We start from the raw sequence: 21,942 nt of genomic DNA, 5'->3' as shown, positions 1-21,942 counted from the left end.
AACAACTCACTCATACAATCCCTCAACAACCTTCTGCTCGAAAACGATCTGACACAACACTGCGCTGAAGAAACACACTACAGAGGAGCGACACTTGACGCAATCATTGCGGACAACCACACAATCACCATCGACTACACCATCCCAGTAGACTGGTCTGACCACCATTTAATTCTTTTTCACATTAATCAACCAGCGCCAACTCGACTCATAACACAAGCTCCCCCTAAATGGTCAAGGAATATTGCCAAAGTCCCTCAGGCCATCCTAGAAGACGAACTAAACACTCTCCTCCCAAACTCATCGGAGCACCTCTCAACCACTGACCTTACCTCTCTCTACCACTCCAACATGACGACCACCCTTGATCGCCTGGCCCCCTTGAAATTAAAAAACCCAGAAACATTCCATCGAGATCGTGGTTCACCACGGACATCAACGATGAAAGAAGACTTCTCAGATCCCTTGAAAGAATATGGAGGTCCAATCCATCCTCCCTGCACCGCGAACAACTCAAGACGGCACGCAGAACATACAACAAACTCATCAAGGAAAAAAAATCTTCCTTCTTCTGCTCCGCTCTAGACAACGCAAAAAAACGCCCTAAAGAGCTCTTCAACATCATCAGAAGTCAAACATCCGAACCTAGCAAATCCGCCTCAGTGGCCTCCAAAAAACAATGCGACAACTTCGCCAACTTTTTTAACGAAAAAATCATCAAGATCGACCTTTCTCTCAGCACTGCCCCCTCTCTTCCCAACGAGAACATCACCCCAATAATGACTGACTCCACCTTATCGATCCCACCCACTCAATGGTCCGTCTTCAGGCCGATTCAAGAAACAGAGATCATCAACCTGATCTCCAACGCCAAACCATCATCCCACTCCCTGGACCAGCTTCCTATAGACGTGACCAAAACCCTGAAACACACCCTAGCTCCAATCTGGTGCAAAATCATCAACAGCTCGCTGAGCTCAGGAACCATCCCAGATTGCCTCAAGGTCGGCCAAGTCACGCCGCTACTAAAAAAACCAGGGTTAGAAACAGAAGATATGAATAACTTTAGACACGTGTCAAATCTCCCTCTATTATCCAAAACACTAGAAAAATGTGTGCTCCCACAGCTGACCCAACACTTAGAGAACATCAAGCTCCTTGACCCCCACCAATCGGGTTTCAGGAAAGGATGCAGTACTGAAACTGCCATCCTCAATGTCATAGACTATCTTCACAAATCTCTCGACTCTGACCAATGCTGCCTTCTCATTCTCCTTGACCTTTCGGCCACCTTTGATACTGTTGATCACACACTGCTCCTAAAAGCCCTTCAAAACAGAGCAGGCCTGGAACTGACGGTATTGAATTGGTTCTCCTCCTTTCTACACAATCGCTACCAAAGAGTAAAAATCAAAAACTTTGAATCCGACCCCCTACCCGTCAGCAGAGGTGTCCCTCAAGGGTCAGTACTCTCCCCCCAACTCTTCAATATCTACATGGAACCGCTAACCACAATACTCAGGAACTCAAACATCCCCTTCCACCTCTACGCTGATGACACACAACTCTATCTGGAAACCACATGTATGGATGACATTCTCAAACTTAACGACACGCTCAAAGTCGTTCAACAATGGCTCACACAAAATCACTTAAAGCTCAATCAAGAAAAAACGGAAGTTCTTCTCATCTCCAACAGAGACGAAAACCCACAAATGGAAGAATGGCTCAAAGCCATCGACGCCATCAATGTCACCCTCAAGCCAAAAGACTCGGTCAAATCCCTAGGAATCACCTTAGACCCCAAACTAAACTTGAAAAAACACATTGCCAACTCCGCCAAAAGCGCTTTCCTCAATCTGAAACTTCTCTACAAAATAAAACCGTTCCTGCCTCCCAAGGACCTCCAACAGGCCACTCAAGCTCTGGTGCTCTCCAGAATTGACTATGGAATCGCAACCCTGACCGGCTCAGCCAAATCACACCTTGGCCCCCTGACAACCACCCTCAATGCCGCAGCTAGAATGGTCACAGGAACCAAGAAATTCGACCACATCTCCCCGGCGCTCAAGGATCTGAAATGGCTCCCTATTGAACAACGAGCAAACTTTCGAACAGCATGCCTTACACACAAAGCACTCCACACAGGCAAACCAGAATACCTGGCTGCGAAACTCAAAAGGGCTGGCCAAACCAGGACCCTCAGAAGCTCCAACACGCTTCTTCTCATCCCGTTGAAAGCGCGAAAACGCAAAACTCTAAGCAAATGCTTTGCAGGTAATGCTCCCAGGATATGGAACGCCATCCCTTCCCACATCAGAATGACATCCCACTTCCCTACATTCAAGACTTTACTCAAAGCCCTCTTCCTGGAGGACACCTGAACTATAAGGGGATGCTCACAGTTCCACGAACTCTTGTAGTCATTATGATATGTATGTTCTTGTTGTTTTGTTATCCTCTTGAACTGTACAGCTATCAAACTTTCTTCGCCATCAAGGCACTTTGTTTTTCCCGATGTGAAGCGCTCTGATACCCCCGGGTCCAGCTAGCGCTATACAAAACTTTTAATAAATAAATAAATATAAATAAATAAATGGTTCAGTTTCTCGTCCTTTCATTTATTAAAAGTGCATTTCATTTTTGTGAAATCTCTTGTTAATACAATTGTATATACTGAATCATCAATCACTCTCGTGCCAAATCCAACTGGTATATATGTGAGCGTGAGGAATAGGTGGTTGTGCAGAAATATTTGTCTTTCTGTCTTTCTCAACCACAATCAACAGGGGTATATCCAAATTACCCTCTTGTACCTGGGTATTCTGACGTAGTTTTATATAATTAAAAATTGTATAAAGGAAACAATATAAATCAATTTATGAGTAGAGCACATTTAATTACCCTCTCCACAATTATTATTATTGTAAATGAATGTATCAAATTCTATTTATAACACACACAAACAATGAACGAATGGAGACTTGTAACGCGCGACTTAGCCCAAGGGCATCAAGGCGCCTAAAAGATGGTACAGCTTGTAATGTGAAGCGATGCAGGAATACAAAGAGCCATGTTTTTAGTGCTTTACGGAAAAGCACGATGGATGATTGCCCTTTTAGTTCAGGGGGAAGCGTGTTCCACAGCCTGGGGCAAGAAAGGAGAAGGCCCTCCCTCCTCACCTGGCTTTGACAACTCGGGGCAGACAAAAGGTTTTTATTAGACGAGCGAAGAGCTCTGCTGGGAGAGTAAGGGGATAGAAGGGACCTAATACCTTCTGCACTTGTTCCATGCAAGACCCGTGAGTGAGGCATAGGATCTTAAAATGAATCCTGGACTGGATAGGTAGCCAGTGCAGATTCTTCCTGGCTAGAGAGGCTGAGGAGAGTCTAGGGGCGTCCAGAACAAGCCTGGCCGCCGCGTTTTGCACTATCTGTAGGCGCTGGATCAGCTTTTTATTGTTGCCCGAGTAGAGCGCATTACAGTAGTCCAGTCTCGAAGAGACGAGAGCGAGAGCCACTGTAACCTGCTTCCGGGCTTCTGGAGAAAGATAGTGTGCGACCTTTCTCAAAATCCTGATGACACCACAGCAGGCTGAAACAGTCCTACGGACCTGACGGTCAAAGGAAAGCGTGGTGTCTATCAGCACACCCAAATTTCGGGCGGATTGAGAGGGCAGGGGGCACACTCCAAGGGATGAAGGCCACCAGTCACTCGACCAAATGTTCTGTTTACCCCCGAAAATCAGGACCTCGGTTTTTTCACCATTTAGCTTCAGGAAATTCTGGATCATCCACCGAGAGACTGCCTCCATACAGTTCCTGAAGTTAAGAGCGGAGATATTCACCGATTGGGAGAGGGAGACCATGATTTGAGTGTCGTCAGCATATGACAACACTTCCAGCCCGCAGGATCTTACCAGCCTGGCAAGTGGGGCCACATAGATGTTAAAAAGTGTGGGGCTCAGGGATGAACCCTGAGGAACCCCACACTGCACAGGTTTGACGGGGGAGAGGAATTCACCCAGCTGGACCCTCTGTTCTATTTGGTTAAGACAAGAGGTTAGGAGGCTCAATGCTGGGCCCTCAACTCCCATCTCCCGGAGGCGTGTTACCAGGATAGAGGGGGACAGGGTATCAAAAGCAGCTGTCAAGTCGAGCAGGACAAGAAGGGTAGTCTGGCCCCTGTCGACTTTCGAGCAGATATTGTTGATAACCACTGTACGGGCAGACTCAGTACTATGGGCTCTTCGAAAACCATGCTGAGAAGGATCCAGCAGGCTGGAGTCATCCAGAAAGGCGCTCAGATGTTGATTGAGATGTGCCTCAAGCATCTTTGCTGGGGCGGGTAGCAGGGATATAGGGCGAAAGTTCTTCAGAACCCCAGGGCCCAATGTGGCCTTTTTCAAAAGGGGTTTGACAACCGCCATTTTCCAAGAGGAGGGGAAAATACCTTCAGTAATTGCTGAGTTCATCACCTCTAAGAGGGGAGGCAGCACTACCTTCCTGCAATCTTTGAAGATCTTAAGAGGACAGGGATCCAGAGGGGATCCCGATTTTATTTTATCAAGGAGCAGGTTTAGCTGTTCAGCGGTAAGAAGGGGGAAATTGAGGAGGCTACTACCGAGTTCTTTCACCTGGCGTTCGGGAAGGGGAAATACAGGGAGGGATGGAGCACCCAAGTCGCGGTTTAGGGATTCAAGAGCGGTATAGATATCCACTATCTTTGTGTGGAAGAAAGTGGAGATCTTGTCACACAGCTCCTGAGATCTCGCTATGGGGTCTGGTGTCTGAAGAGTAGAAAGGGAGTCTACAATCTTAAACAATTCCCGGAGAGAGATGAGGGAGGCCGTCAAATTCGCGAAATAGCCCTTCTTTTTCTCAATTACCGTCGATTTATACTCTTTAAGGAGACATTTATGTTTTTCCTTCTCCTTGGGATCAAAACGAGTCCGCCAGAGCCTCTCCTGTTTCCTACAGCCCTGCCTTAACAACCTGAGCGCATCAGAGAACCAGGGAGCTGAAGGTCTCTTTCTGGCTGAGTAATGTTGTTTAGCAGGGGCCAGGCTATCCACTGCTCTTGCAATGGTGTTAAAAAAGTCGAGAGCAGTGGAATTGGTATCCCTCGAAGAGGGGGACCTGAGATTGGTCATAAATGGAGCAAGCGTCTCATTTTTAATCATCCTGTAGTTCCTTTTCAATTCCCACTTCCTAAGGGAGAAGGGAGAAGAGGAAGAGTGGTGGAATTTAAGTTCAAGGGGGACGGCCAAATGGTCTGACCATGAAACGGGAATAGGGGAGCCTATCGCTAGCCTAGGGTCATTTGAAAAAACCCCATCCAGCGTATGCCCGGCTAGATGGGTAGGGCTATCCACAAGTTGCAGCAATCCACAGGAAGCCAGAGAATCTACCAAGGAAGAGGTGTCACTGGAGTTTGTGTTTTCAAGATGAAAATTAAAATCTCCCAAAAGGGTAATATTGGGTCTATCAATGAAGGGTTCTAAGATTTTCAATAGATCGTAGCTAAAAACAGACCTGGGGCCCGGGGGCCTTTAGAGCATAAGGCCAGAAAAGGAGACCGTGGGAGAAGAATTAAGAGAAAAATACATAGCCTGGAAGGAGTCTGAGGAGGTGGGGAGGAATTCAGTACGACATATTAAAGAGCTCTTATACAATATGCCCAGTCCTCCTCTCCTACGTCCAACTCTATCCATCCGTGCTAGGGCATAGCCCTCAGGAATGGCATTCACGAGCTCGGGACCCGTGGATTCCGATGCCCAAGTTTCAGTGATGAAGGCCCAAGAGGGCTTCCTAACGGAAACGAAGTCCCTGAAAGCAATATTGTTTTTAACTAGAGATCTTGCGTTAATAAGGAAACCATTTTCAGAGGCCAGCGAAGAAGGCTTTTGCATCTCAGAGGACGGCTGCTTCTTTAAGGAGTCAGGGGTTATGGGGCAGCTGCCTATACTCAGACACTTACAGCTAAAGCCACCAAGAAGCGCCTCTGGAGGAAGCGCATGATGGCAGGGCAACCAAAGGGGCTTAATGGCCAGGAGCTCATGAAGGGAGTAGAGGGGACTTACTAGGGGGAAAATAGGAATAGAGCCACAAACAATGGCGCCTAATCAATAAGGAAGACAAAAAAAATGACATTTCATGACATTCTATACATCAACAAAAAACAAAAATACATATCACAATAACCCTAGAAAATTATTCTCACTAGTGTCCCCCCTAAAATTCTGGGCGAACCACTTAGAGGTAGTCGAAGTGAAATACCTAAGGCTTGTAGACTAGTTAACCTAGCTCTAGAGTGACAACACGCAATTCCACAGTTCACTATAATTACAATGACTCCTCCTTAGAAGTGTCGACGTGACCTCGTTTCAGCCTTTTCTTCTTAGGCCTCCTCAGGACAGGGGTTTATACATTACTAAACAGAAATAAAACACAATGCAACAACATTACTCCAACTTTCTAATCTGTGTAGAGCAAGCTGGCTGATAATAGTGACTGCCCATTTCACCAAACAAGTGACCAAACACCAGTGCTACCAAAATCACACTCATGCACCAACTGCCACTGCGCGATGTGCGTCTACTAGAAAGTGCCACGCCCGAAATAAAGTGACAACAAAAATGGGTCCAATACCACTGGGCCCCTAAAAAATATATAAAATCTGTCTATCTCAAGCAGGGTGTACCTTGTCCCTTTTTGTGAATGTTGTAATGTGTTGGTTTCATGCCTTGTGGTGTGAATGGTCTTGTGTGTATCAAAAACTAAATTGACTCCCACTCCCCTCCCCCCTCAAAACCAGGTTGTTTTATGATAGGTAATTTTTATGTCGCCTCAATAGGCTTTTGGCCCTTGCCTGTCGCGGGTACTTGACCCACCCACACAAGTGAGGTGCCATTTTTCTCGGAAGACTTGGGAAATGCGGGGTGGGTGGAGATTGGTGGATCCACGCAGATTTCAGTACTTTCCACCACAGAAATGCAAGGAAAATTTGTTTTTTCTAACAAATATTTAGGTTTGCAAGTGATTCTGGGTAACCGAACCTGGTGAGAGTCAGTCAAGTCATCCCGTCATGGATTCCCCTGGTTATCTAGTTTACAAAAATGGATAGGTTTGCTAGGTACCCCTAGGTGCCGGCAGAGTTAGGGTACAAAATCAACAGCTAGGCACTTTGCAAAAAAGGGTCAGTTTTCACTGTGAAAATGTTGTGTGTCTACCTTGGGTTTTGTATCGTTTTGTCTTGGGAACTAGGCCTACCCACACAAGTGAGATACCATTTTTCTCAGAAGACTTTGGGGAACGCAGGGTGGGTGGAATTGTGTGGATCCACGCAGATTCCAGAACTTTCCACCACAGAAATATGAGGAAAAGGTGTTTTTTGCGACACATTTTTAAGTTTGCAAGGGATTCTGGGTAACAGAACCTGGTGAGAGTCAGTCAAGTCACCCTATCCTGGATTCACCTGGGTGTCTAGCTTTAAAAAATGTATAGGTTTGCTAGGTTTCCCTAGGTCCCAGCAGAGCTAGGATTCAAAGTCTACAGCTAGGCACGTTGCAAAAAAAGTGTCAGTTTTCACTGTAAAAATAAATTGTGTCCACGTTGTGGTTTGAGTCGTTTCCTGTTGCGGGCACTAGGTCTACCCACATAAGTGAGGTACCATTTTTATCTGGAGACTTAGGGTAAGACAGAATTGTAGAGCTGTTATTACCTATTGACTTTCGATGCATTTCTGCCTTCCAAATGAAAGACAATGTGCAAAAAAGAAGTCATTTTGAAAAATGACCTATAATTCTCATGCTGGTATGGGTACTCCCAATTTCAGAAATGTGCAAATATCTACTGTTTCTAAACGCTCTAATTTGTTATAATATCAGAAATACATAGGTGTCATACCGATTTTTCCATGTATATATTTTCCCAAATTAATTGCTATATACCCGGTACATAATAAAAAATCATTGCAAGAAGCTGCTAAGTTATTAGCTCTGGGTTAGTCAGGTTTTTGGTGAACCTACCAGTCCTATATATCCCCACAACCAGAAAGGCCAAGCGAATGTAACAGTATATTGCCTTCAAACAGCTGTCACAATTAAAAGAAATCATAGGTGAAAACGTTGGCATAAATGGCAGCTTTTTTCCAACTCATTTTCAATTTTTCCTATTTTGAACTGTTAGTTTCTATAATGAAACCTTGAAGGAACTACACAAATGACCCCTTGCTGAATTCTGAATTTTGTCTACTTTTCTAAAATATATAGCTTTCCAATATCCATTATTGCTTTCATACCCATTTCTACCATTAACTGGAAGAAGATGAAAGCACAAAAAATAGCAAAAATAGGCTACATCCCAGTAAAATGCCAAAACTGTGTACAAAATGTTGGTTTTCTGACAAAAGTCTGTCAGTCCCTAAAAGCTGTGAAAATTGTGATTTCAGCCCCACAAATCCTTTGTTGATACAATTTGCAGGGGAAAAAAACAGATGCTTTCATTTGCAGCACTTTTTTCCCATTTTTCCCCAAAAAAACAATGTGTTGCTGTATTTTGGCTCATTTCTGGGTCCGCTCCAGGGGAATCCACAAACCCTGGGTACCTTTAGAATCCCCATGATGTTGGAAGAAAAGAACACAAATTTGGCGTGGATACCTTATGTGGTCAAAACATTACAGGGGCCTAAGCGCGAACTATCCCAAATAGCCAAAAAAAGGCTTCACATGGGGGAAAAGGCCTAGCAGCAAAGGTGTTCATTTTAAGTACAGCAACACTTAAAAGTCAGAGTTTATTTAACCCATCATAATCTGCATATAATACCTTCCTTAATGCATCTATATACCTTCAATGTACTTATGGATCGATATATTTATTACTTTTCTTCGAATTCAGCATATCCAATGCACTACCCTATTTCTCACCCTATACGTCTCTCAATATATCCAATACCTCAACTCTCAATATCTCAAATCTATTTCTACTACTCTTTACAATGCACTACACTATTTCTCACCCTATACCTCTAGCAATATATCATCTACCTATGATCTCTCATTTATCCCAAACCCCATACCACTACTATGATTCCAAAAATATCCCTTTCTAAACTCTTCCCTACTCTACCACACCTTGCTTTATCTCATACCTCTGTTACTATTCCGATCCCCCAAAACAAGCCTTTCTAAACCTTTCCCTCTGACTACTTACCCTCCAAAGCCCTTTAACTCATCCCAAGTCTCCTTCTACTGCTCGGACCTCCATAGCAAAAAAAAAAACATTAAAAAAAGTCTAAATCCTTCCCTCCTCTATCCTTACATTGTCCTTCAATCCAAATAACAGACTAACATTACCATCTTTCAAATTAATTTCATATTTCACTATACTAATTCACCACTAAACCTTTATGAGTTCTGGAGTAGCGTGCTACTAGACAAAAAAAAACAAAACGTAAACACATCATCAGGGGTAACAAGCGCTACATAGATGCAAATCATTTCGCCCTCTTCTATCCCTCCGCTATCCTTCTCAATCAAAATCACTGACTACCATATCCACCACTCAAATTACTTTCATATTTCACTATACTAATTCACCGCGAATCCTTTATGGGTTCCGGAGTAGCATGCTACTCGCCAAAAAAGCTCTCAAACAGCCCATCATGGGTAGCAAGCGTTAAATAAATGCGAACCTTTTCCCGCTTCTATCCTTCCACTATCCTTCTGAATCCAAATAACTGACTAACATATCCACCACTCAAATTACTACACTAATTCACCACTTATCCATTATGGGATCCAGCGCAGCGTGCTACTCACCGAAAAAGCACTTTGATGCCATATCGGGGTAGTGAGCACTATATAAATTCAATTACAATACAATAGAATATCTGCTGTTAATGTTTTCTAAGACTGGGTCTTTCTTAACCTAGAAGTATGAGCCACTGAATAGAACTTCCAAAAAGTCAGTGTGTAAATTAAATTTCACCCACTCACAATTTGCAGGTAAAAATGGCTCTACGAAAGCCAGATACACTCAGTATTGATACTGGATGTGAGCAGTCTGATCACCATATGGCAACAGTTGAGGCTTCTCTGGCCTGGTCATTGAAGTGAGCGATGTATTCCCACTTGTCCAACCAGCCCACACCCATATATCTCTTGCGAGCCAGTCCGTGCAGCCTGTAGGGGCAGCAGGACCCCAGCTAGCTACAAAAGTGTGATTGGCACACAAGGGATGAAACTGTTACAGCCCGGACACTGTGTGTAGCAGAAATGGTAGGAAGCTGAGAGGAAAAGAATAGTTACTAGCGAGTTCACATTTAAAAGTTGCAGAACCACAGTTTCTGAAGGCAGATTTCTTTGAATGAGGAGGATATTATGCAGAAAACAGTGGAGTCTATTACATGTATCGAGCACCACCCTTCCTTAAGGTAGGCTACGACACAAAAGCTACCCACCAAATACAGTATCAGGACTAGTGTTAGAGAAAGACAACATGCAGATTAAGCTACCTTTCCCATTCCTTTCAGTCTCATGCCACTTATAATCACATCTAAAACGTTTGCCACAAAATGTTTTCTGCAAATCTTCAAGCCGCACCTGATACCAAAATACTTCTAACACTGACCACACGCCGGAACGCACACTCTACTAACAATGAACAACAAACTGAGTAACTCCTTACTTGACCACCCATTAAGTATTTTAAGTTCTCATTAGTGTCAAGAATGTGCAATACATGAAATAGCTATTGTAGCCTAGTTCAGATAAGCTCAACTAAGGATACTACACAGGTCCTACTACAAGGACACTCTTACACCGGATAGCTAGAGCAGATGCATCTTTCTGCCTCGGGATCAAACCAAGAGGGCACATGGTTTCATATCCTAAGGGAATGCCCGCTGATAGAGGAATTTTGGGAAAAGGCCATGGCATTAATGTTCCAGGTTCTGTCCTGACATGTCCTCATAGATGCAAAATTGCTCCTTCTGATGATATCAGGAGAGGAGAACTAAATTCAAGTACCACCAGATTTGGTTAACAATGTCGGCAGGGCTGGCCATACGCAATATTGTCCCGGGCGTGGGGTATGAACACTCCCCTATGCATCAACGATTGGGATGTGTGCCTAAGAGCAGAACAAAGGCTGCCCCAAGAAATGGAAAACGGTGTGGGGGGCCTGGCATGACTAAGTGTTTTTTTGATGCGAGGTTATGTTAATGGGGGGGCGGGGGAGAAAGACCGGTAGAACAGTCCTGGTGAGCTGGTGGAGCTAAACATTTATGAGTGGTAATAGGCCCTAAACGCACCAATCTTGATGTACACTCGACCACTGCCTAGACTATGTACAAATGTAATTGTTATGTATGACGTGCTAATCTGTATTCTCCTGCTACATAGGCTGTACAATAAGCAATGTTCAAATAAAAAGAGTTAAGAAGAATGTGCAATACAAATGTATCAATGCAATAATGTATAATTAAATACAACTAATTGCATGATAAACTGGAGTTGGAATTATGGGCTTATATGAACTTTTGGACATTGCTAAAATAAAGCGGACTGAGCATTTCAAAGCGTAACGGTCACTTAAAATTCGAAATTAATTTAAAGAGCAGCAACAGAAAAAAGATTACCCTTGGTTTTACATCTGAATGTGAAACAATAGCCAACCAGTTGAAGGTGTGATTCCTTGACCTCTGGTCAGGTAGCACTCTCCCCAGCAGTGCCACTCTTCAGCCGGATCGCCGAGTATTGAGCCTCTCTCCCCAGGGTTCGAGGCTGCTGCGGTAACTCGGTATTGCTGTTTTACCCCTGCTATTGTAATTTGTGCCTGACTGTTGGGTTCAAGGCTGCTGCAGTACCTCGGTAATCCTGTTTTCCCCTCTGCTATTGTAATTTGTGCCTGACTGTTGCCTGCTTATTGTTTCGCCTGCGTACTGTATTTTACTGTTATTGCCATTTTCCCCCTGCTATTTGTAATTTGTGCCTGACTGTAGCCTACTTTCACGCCGCTGCTGCCTCTGCTGCCCGCCCCCCGGTCAGCCCCTCTCCCGCCTCCCACTCCTCTGCTCCCGCCCCCCTCCCCATCTAAATGGCGACCACTGGAGGGGGAGCACACGTTATGTCTTGACCTCTGGTCAAGTAGCACTCTCCTCAGCAGCGCCGCTCTTCAGCCGGATTGCAGAGTATTGAGCCTCTCTCCCCAGGGTTCGAGGCTGCTGCGGTAACTCGGTATTGCTGTTTTACCCCTGATATTGTAATTTGTGCCTGACTGTGGTCTGCTTATTGTTTTGCTTGCATACTGTATTTTACTGTTATTGCCGTTTCCCCCTGCTATTTGTAATTTGCTCCCGCCCCACCCCCCTACTAATTGGCGGTTGCCCCGCTGGCGCCCCTAAGGCAAGCCCGTCAGCGCTGGTTCGTGACCGACCGCAAACTGTGCCAGGAACCCTGGTTCTCCTGGCCCCCACCGCTACGACTCAGCCAGCCTGCACGCTCTCAACCCCGGAGGCCACACCGACTGCGTGAGATCCTCACCCAACACGACCCATAGGCAGTTCTCGTGCGGACACTGCAGAAGATCTTTCACCGTCGACATGACGCCCACTGCCACCGAAGGACCACCTACTGACGACCCACTGAAACCCTGAACCGCGTCCTTCTTAACATGCGCTCCCCACACCGACATGCCGTAGAGATCTGGGACCTGATCGACACCCTCTCGCCCGAAGTCGCATTCTTCATGGAAACCTGGACCAACGCCCACACCGCCCGGGAGGAGGAATCGCCATCGCACACAAGACCCCACTCCGACTCTCCACATCCAGCACAAGCGACTCACACGCCAATACGGAACACCCCCATTTCCAGATCCAGACCAGCCCCAGAACCACGCTATGCGGCACCCTCATCTGCAGGTCGCCGGGACCCCGCGCTAAGCCCGCAACCACGATCACTGAGTTCACCGCACCCCACGCCATCACCTCCACCGACTACAACCTGCTCAGGGACCTGAAATTCTACCTCGAGAACAGCCCGACTCCACCACACCCCACGAGAACCTCGCCAACCTAGGACTGAAACAGCTCATCAGCACTCCCACCCACAGAGCAGGTTACACCCTCGACCCCATCTTCAAGGGAGGATCAAACATCCACTTCAGCCACACCACCCAGTCCCTCTGGACAGACCACCACTGCGTCCATTTCAGTTTCCACACCGCACCCGCGCCCACCTCGACGGAACTGGAGTTAAGGTCACCGAGGAAAACCTGAACTTCACCCTCCTCCAAGACCTCCCTTCCCCCCACCAAGGCCATAACCGACACTAACTCTGCAGCCAGGGAATTCCACCACTGGGTCTCCTGCTGCGCTGACAAGCTGGCACCCCTCCGACACAGGGCCAAACAACGCCCGCCGTAGGCCGCCTGGTTCACCACCGAACTCCAAGAGGCCAGACGTTTGGAGAAAACCTGGCGAAACCAGAAGACCACGGAAGCACGGAACAACCACAAGATCGCCATGAAGGACTACCACCAGCGTATAAAGGACACCAAAAGAACCTTCATCAGAGACTAAGTCAAGACTAACGCATCCAACACCAAGGAACTGTTCAACGTCATTCAGCAGTTTGCAAAACCCACCTGCGAAGCCACTGACATCGCACCCTCCCAGGAACTCTGCGACAAACTCAGCTCCTACTTCCACCTGAAGATCAAAGCCCTCTAAGACAAGTTCAGCGAGCCTGCAGTAGACCGCACCACACCACCCACCACCCACCACCGCCGAGAAGCCGACCATCACCTCCTGGGCCACCGCGTCCATCAAGCTCATCTCCTCAAGAAGACACACTCAGGAGCCCCAACGGACCCCTGCCCCCCTTACATCTTCCACAGGGCCGCCACTGCCATCGCACCCGAACTAGGACAAACAATCAACTCCTCCCTCATACCCGGCACCGGCCCTGACGACTGGAAACGCGCAGAGGTGAAACCCCTCCTCGAGAATCCGACGGCCGACCCAACAGACCTGGAGAACTACTGGTCCATTTCTCTCCTCCCTTTCGCAGTCAAAGTCACCGAAAGACTCGTGAACGCCCAGCTGACTGCCTTCATCGAAGAACACTGCATCCTAGATGCTTCCCAGTCTGGCTTCCGCAGCAACCACAGCACCGAGACCACCCTTCTTGCAGCTACCGACGACATCCGCATGCTGCTAGACCAGGGACACACCGCAGCCCTTATCCTCCTAGACCTCTCTGCAGCCTTCAACACCGTCTCACATCGCATACTAGCCGCCAGACTCCACAACGCAGGAATACAGGGATCCGCCCTCAACTGGATCCAATCCTTCCTCTCCAGCAGAACCCAGAGGATCAGACTCCCCCCTTCCTCTACGTCCCCACTGACATCGTCTGCGGAGTACACCAAGGAGCTTCACTCAACTCGATGCTCTTCAACATCTACATGGCCCCCATCGCCGCCATCGTCAGACAGCAACGGCTTAGCATCTATCCTAAGCTGATGACACCCAACTCATCCTCTCCCTCACCAAGAACCCAGAAATCACCAGACTCAGATTCCAGGAAGGAATGAGAAGCGTAGCAGCCTGGATGAAGGACTGCTGCCTAAAGCGCACCTCCGCCTGGGACAACACCTGGTGGCCCTCCGCCCTCGGGAGCCCGCCCACCCCGACAGACCACGCTCGAAACCTCAGCATAATCCTCGACTCCTCCCTCTCCATGAACCGCCAGATCAATGCTGCCTCCTCCACCAGTTTCAACTGCCTCCGTATCCTCCGTAATACTTTCAAATGAATCCCCCCCCCCCCAACTGCAGAAAGACCGTCACCCACGCACTCATCACAAGCAGACTACTATGGCAACGCCCTCTAAGCCGGAATCAACAAAACTCTTCTAAACAAGCTCCAGACCATCCAGAACGCTGCCGCCAGGCTCGTCCTAGGGACACCGCGCCATGAACCTATGACCCAACACCTGCGAAGCCTCCACTGGCTCCCCATCGAGAAGAGGGCCACCTACAAACTTCTCACCCACGCCTACAAATCCCTCAACAACATCAGACCCAAATACCTCAACGACCGAGTATGTTTCCAAGTACCCAAGATGAACCTCCGCTCCGCTGACCTTGCCCTGGCAGAGGTCCCCCGCATCCGCAGAAGCAGAACGGGCGGGAGAGCTTTCTCCTACATCACAGCCAAAACCTGGAACGAGCTCCCGGTCAATATCAGATGCTACCCAACCCTCCACACGTTCAGGAAGCACCTCAAGACCTGGCTCTTCAACTGACCCGGAGCTGTTCCTCTCCCCTACCAGCGCCTTGAGACCCTCACGAGTGAGTAGCGCGCTCTTTAAACCACTGATTGATCTTAGCTGTTTGAATATCTATTACACAGTGCGGTGGTGATCACATGCATTCAAAGCCATGTCTATATCTTGACTGTCTTTGAATTGCAACCATAGTACACTTTTGCTAAACCAACACTGAGTTGTCAGCCATGGGAGTGCCCAGGTTTGAAAACGATGTTGCTGTTAAACTTGAAACTCTTCGTTAGCGGTCTCTCAGAGCATAGTATGGTTGGATTTTGTTGACCCTTTACCAAGGATATCAGCACATATGTGTACTGTGATGCTGACTTTGTCTTTTCCACATAATCTTCATGGCAAGGGTTTTGTAGATAAAGTTTCAGACGCACATAGTGAAGGTTTGTTTAACGAGTACGATTATTAGATAAGGATCTAAGTGGATGCATGATTCACATAAGGCACTATGCCAGGCTAGAAGTTTTACTACTTAGAATGTTGACCAAGAGATAAGTCATTGTACAGGAATAGAGTATCAAGTGCATGGCATGTTCCTAAAAATGTTTCTGCATGAATAAAAAACCTACCTTAGGATATCTCCGTATAGGTTAGGCATTACAAGCACATCAAATTCTGATGGGTCTTGTACCATCTAGAAGAAAATAATATTTAGGGACATTATTACCAAGATTTAAACCCTAAAGCATTTCCAAACACAAAATTGCTTTGCTCAGATACTTACATTTAAACATACGGTATCAAGGTACATTTCGTTAAACTTTACATCTTTAAAGGTTTCAGCAACCTCTCTGCATTTCTTCAGAAAAAGTCCATCAGACATTCTCCTGGAATTGAAAACATGTAAATGTTTTAAAGCAAATGGCACATAATACTGCATTTCTCAACATCACAACTATGTCTCGTTTACTAGATTATATCGACTGGACAGCTATACAATAAATGTGTAATTATGTTCTTCCAAGCTATATTCAGGTAAAAGAAACCTTGAGAATTCCTTTAAAAAAAATGTGTTCGTCCATTTAGTTTCGAATCCCAGCAAGAATTAATCTTTAACTTCTTCCACGCAGGACTAATTATCCTGCGGTGCGGGGGGTGGGGGGCAGGGGGGCTGCACAGTGGGGCTGTGCTCATGACGAGCTGGGCTAGTCACGACTCCGCCCACTCCTTTAAAACGCCCGCACAGGCGGGGAATTAGCCCTGCGTGGGCAATCCGCTGCAGTTATGACGAGCTCAGCTCGTCATGAGCACAGCTCCACTGTGCCTAATGACGAGCTGAGCTCTTCATAAGCATGCAATGGGTTAATAGCTTCTGAGATCTGCAACACAGGCCAGAGTGTGCTTACTACAACATACCATGAGATCACGGACTAGCAGTACCCGACCACAAAAGGGTGGAGTAGAATGAAACTTGCAAAACAGGTATTCATATAATACTACAGTCAATCCTGTACAAACACTGGCTTCAGAATGCAGAGTAGTGACGCCAGAGGGCGTGCAGACATGGGAGTGTTAACTCACTAGCACATTGCTTACTATCAGCCCAAGCTATTAGGGAAGAGAAATAGGATATGCAGCTTTTGCAATTACTGAAACCAACTAAAAGATGCACTGGAACATGTGTTCTATTGAGTTTATATCATAGTTGAGTGCCGATTCTACCCACACATTTTCATTACCAAGCCATCTAAAGGAAAGAGTCTGAACAACAAACATGTAATTGTTTCAGCAGCTACTAACTAAACACAGACAAAGGGCTCATTCACACAACACTTAGGAGAACATGCGAGTTCAACTAAAGAACAATGGAAGAAAGTTTAATCAGTCACAATGTGGTGAGAAATAGGCTACCTTGCAGACAAAGCACTTCACTTCAATTGATGCCCTGCACTGCTAGACACGTCACTACATGTGCACATCATGCGAGTACCAAGTGTTTACAAAAAAGGTTTCCCTATCTAGTATTTGTCTGTCTCTGGTTCACCATGCAGCGTCGGGGCAGATTTTAGTAAATAGACAAAAGGGTTCACAATTCATCTTTGTAATTCAAAATACAGATTAGAAAGTAGTCACTCGTCCTAAAAGGAAATAGATTAAATCTGTGGTAAAGAACTGGAGAGTACCGAAACAGTGAGATGATTTGTTTTTAATGATCAAACATGAGTTGCACTGTAAGGTAATTGGTGATGCCGTCTGTGAGGCACAATTGCACAAATTAAAAGAATGAGCTAGTCTTAAAACGTTCTATTTATTTAGGATCCAAATATCTCAAGGAACATGTTGCAAATGATTTCCAACCTGGAGAGCTCCATGAAGGTATAGACGTAGATATTGCAGTTCCGAGGTTCCATTGAACAGTGACTGCATGCCAAATGTGGTCCCCCTAAACCAAGTACACATTGCTTATTCATTTCGTTTGGATGATTTGCTTTGTTGCACCTGTGCATTTCACAACCACTTGAGGTCAGAAAAAAAGATGCCTCTTTTGGCCTTAATGAGAAAGTGTAACTCAGTTTACAGGATGGATGATGTGCTTGAGATCTACAGCGTAATCGTTAAGGCCAGATTAGACAACACCCATCTTATCACTGGATACTATTTAACAAGAGGTAAGTTGCATGAAAAGTACTGGGTGACCTTACAAGAGCATATCTGTCTGAGAATGTGGATTCACTCTCTGTGATGGAAAAGACAAGAAATAGGGCTCATTAGGAGACCTGTGCCCAAACTTACTTTCTCAACAAAATATTACCCAAGCAAATTGAAGTACGGTTGCGTAAAGGCTAATCTTCGAAAGCCAATGTTTAAACAAGAAGCAGGGTTTCCTACTCTTTGCAATGTCAATAAGAGAAGGCAGTGGAAGCTTGGCAGGTATGTTCAAACAGAACCTAGAGAGACCAACTACTTTAGAACAAAGAAATCGAGCACCTTATCCTTGTTCAACTACCCCACAATTTATGAACGCACAAGTGGCCCATGTTCAGATGTTTTGATCAGGTGGCAATGGAGGGCCACAAACAGGCTCTAGCAATAATGGGAACGCAAAGTAATCAAACGATCTCACCCAACTTTATTTTAAGAGAGGGAGATGAAAGTGTACTTTCACGATGTAACTGTTGGATGTTTAATTGTGTACTGTACTAGTGTTATGGTTTGAGGTGTGAACATTGAAAACATTTTTGTTAAATTACATCTTTGCAGTAACGAAAAGTGTATCAATTTTGACCAAGGTACAAGACTGCGGCTAGGCCACAATATTCTGGGTCTTTGACAGCATAATAGATGCTGGATAGAATTACTGCTCTGTTATGTGACTCGTACACACTTCAGACCATATTACAATTATCAAATTGCATGTCCATCCAAACACCTGGGTAAAACAACGATAAATGAAGAAAAAATTGTAAAAAGTACATAAAATAAAGTGAACAGAGGGCAAAGTCCACAGTAAATCAAAGGCAGCCTACTACTATGAAAAAACCATGGCTTCCAGCAAACGTAAAATAGATGCCAAAAACTGGAACAAGTCCAGAAGATCACTTAATGAAATTAAACCTCAAAATACTACCAGGCACCCAGAGATACTGCAATGACTGAAAACAAATTAAACTATTAAGATCAAGGGCAGCTTTCAGTTTTAAAAACGGCAACATCTCAACACTCTAAACAAAGTTGTCTATTACGTAGAAGGTCATGACGTATCTGAAAGGATTTAAAAAATACCTAAATAAAACGTGTTCTGTTTTCCCTTCCTTTAAATGTGTCTTAGCGCAAGTATGTGAATGTAAATAACAAGCCCATGCGGAAGAGTGGATTTTCAGATGAAAGTTTACAAAAACAGCTTCAAAATCACAAGAATGAAACAAAAACAGAATAGGTACTTTTAAATCGGAGCTGGACTGAATGTAATCGTATGATGGATAGAAAAAAACAAAGACGGAAAAGTAATGGTTAATGATTAAGACAATTTTGCAAGCTATCATTTGGAATGTTCAAAAATAAAAACGTTGTTTTTCCATAGTGATGGATCGGTGACTGAGAGCAGCTAAAAACGTGCCTGAGTTTACGGCTGGATTAGTGAAGTTTGTTCTATAACTCAACAAGCATGCAAACGCAGACACTACAGACTTGGAAAACGCTTCGTAGTTGGTTAATTCCAGCTAGGTCATCAGCAACTTCCACAGAAGCGCAATACAATGTCTGCCGTCTTGTACCAGACCAATTTTGCATTTCATTTCACTTGGTACAACTGTAAAAATAACATTTTCTATGCACTACGGCAGCATTGAAACAACAAAAAGCCAAGCAACCTACATGATGTTTGCTTTGTGTACAGCTGTGACAGTGGTTCTTTTGTTGTTCCTAGCGTACTCAAAAGCAAATTGTGCAATGCGCTTGCTTGCTTGCTCTGTGATGAGTTTGATACTTTGGACAACACCGTCAACAATCTGGAAAGCAAAAACAAGTGTTACCTGGAAATGTAGAAAATAAGTTAATCATACTGCAAAAAACATATCTTTAGCAAACTGCCCATCCCCATAAAACCACACCTTCCTTTAAACATACAAACGAAATATTATAATGTTGGTACGATACTGGTAGACTGCTGTACAGACATATAATGAGGAGAACAGTTCCATTTATTTCTAGGGTAGACAACTACACGCTGCAACAGCGTCAAGACCGAGCAGCTGCTTTAATAAGAGCAGGAAGACATGGTTAGTCAGAAGGATTACACTTCCAGCATTACCAACCTATGTGTGTGTAGGTAAGACACTCCCACATGCAATGACGTAGTAGTTTCTAACTAATAATATCCGATTTTGCTAAGTTACTGATTAATTAGCTTTAAACGCAAAATAACTTCGGTCTTGGATGTTTTGTTAATAATTTCTTGGGACAAATTCCAAATATCAGCAGAATTTTAAGCATTTCTATATTTAATCCTGTGGGCCCTTTTGCAATGAGCCTCTAAAACATAAGGTACTATGAAAACTACAGAGACTATAAATCAAACTCCTTCTCTTGCTCCCCTATGTTAGACTCAAGAGTGTACTCATTGGAGTCTTCCAGCTACTTTATAGACTAATGTTGACTTTCTTTACAACTTTTGGCTAGCCTTGTAATTAGCTCCACCTACTACACTGCCTCTCTGCTGCCCTTGCACTTTAAAATAACGGAGGCCTTTCTCCAAAAACGTATCAAACATCTTTCCTCAAATATTCCTTACAACCGTTTGCATTCAGGCTCTTTTCAGACTGTACTCTGAAGTACCAGCCCTCAGCCATCTTAAGAACTTCTGCAACACAGCCATCTCTTTTCACTATTCTATTTCTCGACCACAGCATCCTCTTTTCTACCAGGTCTACAACTGCAATCTTTGCCACCATACTGTTCTGATTCTCCTGCCATCAAGCCAACCAATTCCAGTCTGTATTAAGATGTTCCTCTAAGTCCACCTCTCTGTCACAGACCCTTCTTTTAACAATCCACTCCACCTATCAGATGACAACTCAATCATATTCTTCAGCTCTTCAACAGTTCAAAAGAAGCACTCTCTCGACTCGAAGATATTCAGCAGCACCACACACCATATCACTCGACAACACTGCCATTGTTTTAATAACTTGGTGAATACTTACATAAACGATGTATTAACCCTCACCTCCTCGCCTCACCATCACAGTCAGCGGTTTTACAGGTAAGTGCAACATGAACAATAAATACAAGCTACGATTCTAGAACATCTTCAAGTCTCCTTAGTTTCATCGGAGGAATTAGGAGAACAATCTGATGTATTATCAAAGATAACCCATGATTAAGTAAGGTATAGCAGCCTATTTTAATTTGCCTTGGTTATGAACCTCATAGGACTATGCTGCCTTACAACCTTTTATTATATGTATTTATTCATTTAATATCACACGATTCATCCTACCACCCAAGTCGCCTCTTGCAAACTTGAAAAATTGCTCTCCAAATGTAAAAATATGTAATGACACCCATCAATCAGCCAATCACCTCATGAGATTCCGAGATGGAGACCCTTCTTTGGGTTTTATATTCACAGTAGAAAAATAACTGACTTCTTCAGTAGGCTTGTAGCTAGAAGTATGGATGTAGGTAACCTTATTTAATTTATCAATTGTTGGAATTCATTTGATGGCGTTTTTGCAAAACATTTATAAATGTGCACACTATTTCAGCAACATTTAAACCTCTATAAAACTACTGATAAGGCCTGATTTAGTAACAATATTTTATGTGTAATTGTTCATAATATGAAAAAGAATAACATGGTTTGAATTAGTTATTTAAAAAACTCAAACAGCAGTTAGCTTCCCCTCACCGCTGCACAGAAGCTGTTTAAAAGTCTTATTAGTGATGCGCACAATCTGAAAGGATTACACACACTGAAAAGGCAAAAGGGTGAGGATTCAATAAAAATCCAATGTAACATTATAGGAATCCTTAGTTTCTTCTCATTTCTGAGCATTTGGAAGTTCTTACTTCAAGTACATATGTTCAGGAACACAAACAAATTAGGTGTACAAGTCAAATATACAACCAAACGTTTCTATAGGAGTAATACAATG

General features: G+C 44.6%; 1 protein-coding gene across 1 annotated transcript in view; it reads right to left on the bottom strand.

The window, feature by feature from the left end:
• IDH3A (isocitrate dehydrogenase (NAD(+)) 3 catalytic subunit alpha) overlaps positions 1–21,942 on the bottom strand; it is a 114,671-nt gene that overhangs the window by 24,679 nt on the left and 68,050 nt on the right. The window contains exons 6-8 of the mRNA XM_078685206.1: positions 19,661–19,794; positions 16,071–16,173; positions 15,916–15,980 (exon numbers count right to left, since the gene is read on the bottom strand). Of these exons, the coding sequence (XP_078541332.1) occupies positions 15,916–15,980; positions 16,071–16,173; positions 19,661–19,794 (302 nt within the window). The remainder of the gene's footprint in view (positions 1–15,915; positions 15,981–16,070; positions 16,174–19,660; positions 19,795–21,942) is intronic.

The sequence above is a fragment of the Lissotriton helveticus genome, chromosome 3_2 (assembly GCF_964261635.1).
Source record: "Lissotriton helveticus chromosome 3_2, aLisHel1.1, whole genome shotgun sequence".
In the NCBI taxonomy this organism is placed as follows: domain Eukaryota; kingdom Metazoa; phylum Chordata; class Amphibia; order Caudata; family Salamandridae; genus Lissotriton; species Lissotriton helveticus.
The sequence above is the reverse complement of the archived record's forward strand: the minus strand, read 5'-3'. Positions and strand labels throughout refer to the sequence as shown.